At 40.2% G+C, this 9,839-nt stretch overlaps 1 protein-coding gene across 2 annotated transcripts; it reads right to left on the bottom strand.

The window, feature by feature from the left end:
- Positions 1–383: 383 nt before the first annotated feature.
- On the bottom strand, positions 384–9,522 carry mybl1 (MYB proto-oncogene like 1). 2 transcript variants are annotated; one of them, XM_020712556.2, is made up of 17 exons: positions 9,418–9,522; positions 9,033–9,109; positions 7,735–7,834; positions 7,498–7,569; positions 7,307–7,399; positions 6,584–6,804; positions 6,317–6,509; positions 6,158–6,232; positions 5,776–5,883; positions 4,913–5,146; positions 4,476–4,823; positions 4,252–4,391; positions 4,043–4,157; positions 3,841–3,957; positions 3,359–3,463; positions 2,802–2,987; positions 384–2,728 (listed from the first exon to the last, which is right to left on the bottom strand). In XM_020712556.2, exons 1-17 carry the CDS (start codon positions 9,487–9,489, stop codon positions 2,615–2,617), a joined length of 2,370 nt encoding a protein of 789 aa, XP_020568215.1. In that variant the 5' UTR covers positions 9,490–9,522; the 3' UTR covers positions 384–2,614. The 2 variants fall into 2 exon arrangements, with proteins under 2 accessions (XP_020568215.1, XP_020568216.1); XM_020712557.2 differs by lacking the exon at positions 5,776–5,883.
- Positions 9,523–9,839: the final 317 nt, after the last annotated feature.

Below are 9,839 nucleotides of genomic sequence, written 5' to 3'. Positions count from 1 at the left end.
GTCACTAAGTTAACTGATCTAATTTTAGTTGGTTCAGTTGAGCAATTCCTGTCTAAGAGGCACCAAGAACAAGATTTTTATTTATATATAAAACTATTTCATATTTTGAAAAAAATGTTTCCTTTTTACATTTGTTTTATTTATGCCCCTCAAAAAAATAATTGATATTTATCAGAATAGTAACAAAAATAAAAATCAGTTAAGTAGATTTTAAAGGGTGAAGCAGGACTTTCTGGCTCCTCCTACTGGGTTGTGGTCAGTTAGAAATCCACCCGAAGGCTCTTTCAGTGCTGAGGGTAGAACACCCCTTTCATTTACAGTGAATGAGGAATTTTATTCGTATGAACAGAAACCTGGGAAACCATGAAATGACACAAAGCAGGTCATGCAATAGATGTTTTTATTCTCAAAATTAAGTAGATGGTTACAAAGACAGCCGGCCGGATTGCTATGGTACCTCGGTTATGACTTTATATTAAATAACAAGTGTTACATCTGCAGTTTATTATGCAGCGTTGCAATACATGACCGCAGTAGTGTTTGCATCTATCCTGTATAAGGTACTTGATTCCCTCAAATCCTATGGTTTTGTTAAATAATCCTGGACTTTATAGATGAATGTATACACCAATGAACACAAATATATACAAGTTAAACACCCCCAATCCCCAAATTCAATCAACTTCCATCTGACCCAGACGTGGGCACTGAGGGCCGCATTCCTGCATGTTTTCCAGCATACCCTGCTCTGGCATGTTCTAATTGGCTGGACACACCTGAACCAGGTAATCAGCCATGAGTAGGGCAAGACTATCTGGAAATCATGCAGACACACCGGCCCTCGAGGCCTGGAATTGCCCACCCCTGAGTCCTGTACCAAATAATTCTGATCTTTCAACTTGCCTTCATGAGATTCCCTTCTTTCCCTCACTCCACGGCTTAATCCAGGATAATCCAGACTAAACTGAGTCCACTAATGCAGCTATAGTGCAGATTATGGAAAGTTTGTTTCAAGAAAAGTGTCATAAACACGGAAGACAGTGCAATCCAGCCTCTTTGTCACACCCTTTGGCGTGTGAAGGCCTCCTTCTGGAGGCTCCAATGCAGAGAGGAGGTTCAGCAGGAAACATGGAGACCCAGGCTGCTGTGGTAATGCTCTTCTTACCCACAGCCATCCCGACAGAGCTTATTGCAAAGCTTTTTTTTAATGTAGTGTATTTAAAATACACGCGTTTTGCAGCCAAACCGGAAAAAAAACCCCACATTAAAACAAACATCATACAAATAAAGCAGCACGATACTCATGTTAGGAAAACCATTCTCCTAAAACACACACAAGAGCTACATTGTGATAAACAAAATGAGTTTTAAAAAAAGTGCAATTTGTCTATGATTAGAGGTTGGAGATGGAATTTTGCTACCTAAAAGCACAGAGAAAAAAGTCCTACCTATATGTTACAAGATCACATATGGAAATGAAAAAATGATTATTTTGCTGATGAGCAAGAGAAATGACGTTACTGGCAGTACATGTTCTTTTGACTCCGAGTAAAAAAATCCAATCCAGGTTCTGAGAGAGGAAAAATAATAAAAGAATCTTCAATAATTTCTCTTAAATGTTTTAAGAAATAAATAAATTAGTAGATATTAAATAAATAAAACCTAAACCCTTCATTCTAAAGTAAAATCCTTCCGACCCAAAAAACCTTGATGCTCCTAAGAAAAACATTTATCAGCTATTGAAACATCTGATCAAAGTAAAGGTGGTCATTTATTGTTATTCTTTCAATTTAGGCCAAAAGAATCTCTGAGTCCAATTTATATTATTATCTAAGCTTTAGAGCGGTCAGAAAAATAAATAAGATGCAAGCATTAAGGTACCCTTCAACCTTCTGAGGTTCTGTCAATAGAAATACATTCAATAGAGGTCTCCACTCGATGGCCGCTGAAATAGAAAACACAAAACAGAGAGCACGTGACCCAGAGATGCACTGCAGCTAAACCAGCTGAGGAGTGCATCACAGAGTGCCTTCAATGAAACCTTCACATCACCCTGGACAAAATAAACAAATAGCAACAAAAGATTGCTGTCGTTTAAATTAAAAAAATGCGGCAGCCTTTGCATTCTGTAACAATCTAAATTGACTTGTTGAAAATCTAGCAGTGACTTTAAAAGTACCTGATTTTCAGTAAGATATAAAGTTTGTTGCCTTTTTGTGGTTTTTATCTCCTTAGAGCACTTCTGTTCAAGGAGTTTAGTTAACATAAAAATGGTTTGTGTCGTTTTAACAGTAGAACATCCAGAAGCAACGACTACCAGTAATAGGAATTCAGGAGTCTTTGCACGTCTGCTGCTGCAGCAGGTTGACTGTAGTGACTGGAGCAGACATTAGCTGCTAACAAAAGCTGAGTGTTAAAAATAATAATAACTGAATCTGAGCACCTCTGAGCAGAGCTTTGGGGCAGGGAAACAGTCATAGCAGCTTTGCCTTTAATAGGGTTTCCTTAGTAAAGAGTTTTTGCGTCTTTGTGTTTTTGCGTTCGCTGGATTGTCTCTTACAGGACTGGAGGTTTTCATTGTCAGACGTCTGTGCAGCTGCTTGAGCGTCTGACTTTAGAGTACGATGGCCCTCGAGCCACACAAGGGAGTCAGGTACTGACGAGCCTGTTCGGTCATGATCAGCTGGTCCTCCGTTTTCCCATAAATCACGGCTTCCCACTCGCTCACCTGCAGAGGAAAAAGGCCTGTAGTAAATGCACAGCTGGTGTGGATGGAGCTTAATAACAGATTATTGTCATACCGGCGCCATTTTTGTTGTCTTTAGAGAAGAGGAAGGCTTCTTCAGCTGCAGGTTTGTTGGACGTTGGGAAGGAAGATGAACCCCTAAGGAGGAGGACTCTTTCTCAGAGGTCAAAGAGCGGCTTTCCTCTTGCTCGGCGATGGAGGTGATCAGTGAAGAGCTCATCAGCAAACTTTCTTCTGCCAGCTGCAACACAACGTTGGGATCAATTATAAGGCAACAATAACAAAAGTTTTAAGGATCTGCAGTTTGTTTTAGACAGCTTGCTTTGGTACAATCAAATAAGTACAGCTAAAAATGCCAATTTAAAAAAATAAATGTTCTCAAGTTTCAGCACTTGATTTTAAAATACAATATAAACATATTCCTTTTATTTTAGATTGCTTATACATTCAAAAAGTGCCTGAACTCTGCTCCGCCCCTCATCTTAAATACCAGGCAAAGCATATCTTAAAAACCTTTACTTTGGTGTAAAAGCATAAAATATCTATACATAGGTTCTTTCCCTGTCCAATCACAAATTTTCTCTCATCTGAGAGGTTGCCACGGTGACCCACCTGTGCATTGTTGAGCTGCTCCTGGAACAGTTGGACATCGAAGCCGTCTTTGTCCCAAGTGTCGAGTACAAGAGACTTGCGCACTTTTCTTGCGGGGCCGTCCATCTAAATGCACAAGTTCATGATTAGTGGACAAAAACACGCACAGCTATGCATTCTTAAAGTGAAACATCTGAGCGTATCCCATTAAAGAAAATAAAAAAAGTCTTCTAATTTAGCACATTTTGGCTTCAAGTAGCCAGACTTTCTTCTAAATATTTAAATTTATCATCAGGAAGGAACTATAATATTGACTTTTTAATTCCTTTGGTTTTTTTTGTGGATATCTCCTGTTTTATTCAGTCTTTAAATTAATAAAAATCTACAAAATAAAAAAAAGTCTTGTCTCTGTCACAAGAAAAAGTGTCTGACGCTTGCATGAAACAGTTTCCTAAAACAATGTTCTAACATGGAACAGTAAAGTAGGTTGAGGTTCTGCATACGAGATGCTTCCATGCTCTGTGTTCGGGCTGGAATTCGGTTTTGATGAAGATGTCAGTTCCAGTCTCCTGCTTTAGAACCTCTCGGATGTCTTCTTCTAGAAAAGCCAAAGGCTGAGGCTGCAAAAAAACAAAAAAAAACAGCATCTTTAGTATTTACGCAAGCAGCTGTTCAGAGTTTATATTCAAATAAAAGAATTCCCACCTCAACCTTCAGCGGCCCGTGCATTTTCTCCTGGGCTGCCAAAGCCTTCTTGAAGGGCGTTGGCGTCCTTGGGGTTGAAACTGGGGCATTTTTATGAAGTTTGGGGGTCCTGGAGCTACACAGTTGACATGGACGTTTCAATAAATCTGTCCATACAGTTTAGCTACACGATTAACTAAAATTGGGGTGTTTTTCCTCATTTTTTTTACCCATGATTCTCTTTCTGGTACTTGTGTGAGGACTCTTTTAGGATGGGGGTGTTGAGAAGGCCCCTCTGGCCGCACACAGGTGTGGAGGTCAGGGCGGGATCTTCCAGATTCAGATGCTCCGTTCCTGATATGTTGCAGAACTGAAACAGAGACGCAGTGCAATACATACCTGAAAAACAATGTAGGGGGGGGGCATAAATTAAATAAAAGAAAAAATATTTTACTCTTGATGGGGTGAAGGGCAGAGACTTTGTTGGTGTTTTCTTGGGTGAGTTTGTGATGTTTTCCAAGAAGGAGCCCATTCTGCCGCTCAAAATCCCCCCCTTCTCTCTTCTCCTCTTCCCTGTAGATGGCTGGGTGCGTTTGGATGAGTTGGGGGGTGTCAGGGAGGAGACCCCTCTTAAATCAAGAGGTGCACAGTTCCTGGCAGGGGAAGCATCCAGTGCAAACTCCAATGGATTGTAAACAGTCCGTTCTTCCAAGACAGTGCTGTAACTCGGCTGATTATGCCTGGGGGGCGTCCCCGTCTGCGGCATGTCAAAACCAGCCATGCTGCTCCATGTGACAGCGTCCTGCAGAGCAAAACACAGTTACTGTAGAGCTTTCATAAATTCAAGGCACGGTGTGTAGATTCTGTCAGTTTTCCTCTTCTGTAACTCACTGTATCGATTAGCTCCATGGTTTCTGCAAACTCTGGGAAGGTTTGGAGGTTGGAGAGCACGGCGCCGGCCTCAGCAGCCAGAAACTTGCTGGGGGAGATAGGAAGATGTGCTTGAGGACCCGGTGGGATTTCAGGGCCCCTCCAGGATCCTTCTTCCAATCGCTCATCCAGACTGCTGTTGCTAGATGCTAAATTGTCTTCTGGTAAACTGCCTGACCAGGCTGGGTATGGCTTCTGAGGACAGGAGAAACAAGAACAACCCATGTTTGGTTGAAAGAGCAAAATAAATCCACACTGTTGTCATACTTGAAACTGCAACACTTGGGTGATTCTACACAAACACAGGAAAAACCACTAACTGCGAAGATGGAACTCGTGATGTATTTGCAATGAATGAAGGGTGGAAAAGGAGACAGTGGGGTCAGAATAAAAACAAAAACCAGACAAATAAAAGGCCAAAGCCAAGTTGCTTGCCGACAGATTATGGTGTGAAGATGGAGAAGAAGGAGGAATGGGAGCGGCTTTTCATCAAACCACATTATCTGCAGAAAGGAGTGCAGCTTCAGCCCATTCTGGGTAAGCAGTGAGATGGGGAAAGGAGTTACTATAGCAACACTACAGCAAATCAGGCTACAGGTTTTCACACATGGGTACCACTCTCGTTTTGAAGTGCATACACTGCAAAAAGAGCATTTTTGTCATCAGGATAGTGATATATTAACAAAAAAAAATAATTTAAAAACTATTTTAAAAATTGAATGCCTTGTTTAGATTAGGAATGCCTTTTTACAGTGTATGCAAGCTACAAACACGCAGACTAAGCTGACTAACGATGCCAACACACATCTGAAGTGTGTTCTTACACATAAACCTCTGCACTGCACTTGTCGTTGAACTTCACTCTCTGCTGACATAAGCAGCAGCTCAAGCTCCTTTATTCTCTGTTCCCTGTGAGGATCATCAAGGCAGGACTGGAATACACAAACGTCAGGAAAGAGCGGTTGAGGGGAAAAAGAAGAGAGGCACAAGTTATGGTAGTTAACAAAATAATCAGAAAAACACACACAAAGACACAACAAAATTGACAATTAATATTTTTCTGTTAGCTGAACATGACAGGACAGTCAAGTATTTGATTTGCTTGATTTGTCCAGAGTTAGCAATCACAAGTACAACTGCAGAGAGAAAGAATAGAACATAAAGCGTTCCGTTCTAGCGTGCAAAGGCAAAGAAACACAGACTCACAGATGGGAAGGCTGGATTTTCAGGAAGACTGTTAACTGTCTGTTCACTTTCAGGATCAAACTGATAGTCTGCAACCTGAAAAACGGAGAACTGAAAAGGTAAAACAGAACAGAAAAGCAGATTCTAGAAAAATGACGAGAAGACTAAAAATCCACGGACCAGGTTGGATCCTGCAGGAGCCACAGGGCTGCAATCGTGCTGCTGGAGTTTTGTAGTAGATGTAGGGCATTGCCTGTTTAGGCGCTTCTTCACAGTAGAAGTGAAAGTCTTGTAGCTGTCTTGGAGGTAACCCTCATGCTCCACCTTTCTTCTCATGGTAGAATTCCAGTGGTTCTTGATAGAGTTATCTGTGCTGTTAACAAGAGGAGGTTTTTTAGGCAAACTGCTTGCTTTAAAACCAAACATGCAACAGTAGTTTCAGATTACCGTCCAGGGAGAAGCTTGGAGATCTCTGCCCAACGGTTGCCAAGGCGTTTGTGAGCTTCGTAGATGATCCGGTCCTCCTCCTGTGTCCATGAGGACTTCTTCACTTCTGGGTTCAGGTGGTTGTGCCATCGCTCACGGCACTGTTTTCCAATCCTTCCCTGGAGGTGCTTTGCAATCACTGACCAGCGCTTCGGCCCATATTTGCGCACCAAATCGATAACCTGAACAAATCAAATTAAAAGTAGCTTAGAGCAAATTGACTTGTGATCCTTAATCTTAATGATAATAATAATGCATTGGTTAAAAAGCATAGAGAACAGCAGCAGCAGAACTTGTTGAAACGTTTTTCTCAGAGCAGAAAAATGTTGTGAAGTCATAGTTGGCTGACTGCACTTCTATTTATAAAGTATGATGTCAGAAATATAAAGCATGAAGACGGACAAACTAAGCTACAGTTGAGGAGTGTAATGCTCATACAAACACACATTCAACTCTAAAACTACAGAATGTCTGTTTTGGTGTATTACACACACAAACTAATAGAAAAAGAACGAGGATAAAGTTAGCACATTTGCAAAACCATGTTAGATTGAAGCTAAAAGTTGCATTGCTTTTTGTGTCACCCGTGTTTCCTCCTGTACCCTCCCCAGGGTTTTCTTCTTTCCCCCTATCATTTTTCTCCTCAGTCATCTGTCCAAAAGAGACACTCCCAGCTCTTCTTACCTTTTGATCTTCTTCTTTTGTCCAGGGTCCTTTCACCAGCTCTGGATTGAGCACCTTCTGCCAGCGGTGCTGACACTGACCATCTGTCCGCCCCTGAGTCACAGGAACACAGAGTGCAACACTTCATCCCACCGCAGGACCGGCTACAACCGTTCTTGATGGAACCGTAACCAGGTGGACTCAATACTTACAGGGAAAAAAGTAGCTACTAGTTTCCATGCCTCAGTTCCGTGTTGCTCCACGAGTTTTTTCAGCTTTTCATCCTTTAATTATGAGTTTAAAAAGAAAAAACTGATAATTCCACGCTTTCAGCAAACATTTTCACAGTGTGCTTTCATTTAGCAGGTGCATAAATAAAAAATATGGTTAGAAATGTCTTCCAAAGATGCATAAGTTTCACCTTTTTTTGGTTTCTATAATAAACATACCTCTTCTCGTGACCACTTTATTTTGCCCAGTCTTTTTTTATCATTGCTTTTTTCTTTACTCTCTGGATCTGTGGACACCAGCTCTTCATCCTCATCAGTACTGAAAACACAACAGGAAAAGGGGAAAAGAACCATAATCATGTTATTATTCTCTGTTCTAATACCTATTGTTTCCTCCTAACCCATTCTTAACATGTAGACCTAAATATGAAAAGTAGCTGTGAAAGTTAACAACTTTAGCTAAAAGAAAATTTATCATAAGCAACAACAAAAAAAATGTTTTACTTCCATTTGGAGTTTTGAAATTTATAAACCAAAACCTGGCAGCAGGAAAAGATCATTGGAGGATGGATTAGGGTTAACCTTAACCTTGATAAACATCTTAATGAAATTAGGCCTACCAATTAAAGGTTCATAAATAATTTAAACATATCATGGGAAAAGCAAATGTGCAAGTATTTCCTAAAATTCAATATTGAATAAGTTATTTTCTTAACACATAAGAACCCAGATCTATTTTCCTTGAAAGAAAATGATGCAATATTTAATGTTTTGCTGTTACAGTGAGGTAGTTCTACAAAACAGAACTAACACATGTTCTAAAGAGCTGAAACGTGCCACCCACAAATATACTAAGCAGTTGTTTTCCGTCTTTTTAGTGTCAGAAAGTCCATGAATGTCTGTTCTTTACTGTGCAAACGTGTCATTATAAACCTAAGTCTGGCCAAACTTCTTCACTGGGGCGACTGTGTGTAAAAACAGAAGGGAGGGGTGTAAGGTGACAAGCGGAAAGGGGCAATCTCACATCAACAGACTCTTTCACTAGCAAAGTGCATTAGTGTGTGTGTTTTTAGGTGTGATGATGTGGCCGCAAAAGCCCACATACATATTTTTTTTCATTGAATTCAATTGAATAGCAATAAAAACTCAATGAAAAATTAATTTGCATGATATAGAAATGCATTTAGAACTACAGTATAACCTTTATGTCGCACGTGAAGGTTACCGAAATTAATTAAATTAAAATTAAATTTAAAAAGTGAAAAGAAAATGTAATATTTTGGCATAACACTACATGTGAATTAACTATATTTTTTATCTTAAAATATGCCGCCATAATAGTGTCAGTGTTGTTACAGAAACTTTTTTATTAGACTGTAATCGTTTATTTTTATAAACAAACGCTAAAATGTTAAATAATGTCAGTATATTCATTTATTTTTAATTTCTATTAAGTATAGAAACAGGAGAAAGGTAGTCGACGAGCTTTGTGACGTTTGAGTATTAATCAGTCTTACCTGCGTGATTTCACTTTGTCCATAACAGCCGACAGCAGAACCGAAAGTTCTCGAAGACAACCCTGTGTTTGGCAGTTCTGTGGAATAATCGCGCGTGAACAGGTGTCTCTCCATAAAACTGCTTTTTGGTCATGAACGACGTCTTCTGAGATGCGGCGACTTGGCGTTTCGGCTAACCAGCTAGCTAACTCCACGCAGAAGAACTCATAACATTACCCAGAACAGGCAGCTGTCCATGAAGATATCATCTCTAATGAAACGCAAACCAACGGTCGCTCTTTATCATATGGGCGCCTCTTACAGATCACGTTTGAAACGCTAGAAACCAATAGTATGCCGACGGGTGTAAATAAAATTCTTGAATAAATTGTCACTGCTACCGCACCTTCCGCTCATAATGTGGGGCTTCTGTACGTCTGCATGGCGTTATAGAGTTGGGTTGGTTTTTTTTGTCCATCCCGCCGATTCTGGCGCTCAGCTCTCTGCGCAGGCGGCTTCGTTCCTGATTGGTCAGAATTAGGGCCGTGTAACACGAGGACTGATACTCAAAACTGATTGGTCCAAATGAGGACGACGAATCTACGGCTGAATGGTCTAAAAGTCCGCAAGGTTTTTTTCAGTGGTCAACGTTCTAAAAGGCGGGTGCTTAAGGTGACAGTGACAGAATAAGCATATTCGGTGTGGGAACACAGTTTACACAACTTCTAGTGATGATAAATATGGTCTGCATTGATGTAATAATAATAATAATAATAATAATAATAATAATAATAATAATAATAATAATAATAATAATAATAATGAGTT

This window comes from Oryzias latipes, chromosome 20 (genome assembly GCF_002234675.1).
Source record: "Oryzias latipes chromosome 20, ASM223467v1".
Lineage (NCBI taxonomy): Eukaryota > Metazoa > Chordata > Actinopteri > Beloniformes > Adrianichthyidae > Oryzias > Oryzias latipes.
Note: the sequence above shows the minus strand (reverse complement) of the source record. Positions and strands in the feature narration are given on the sequence as shown.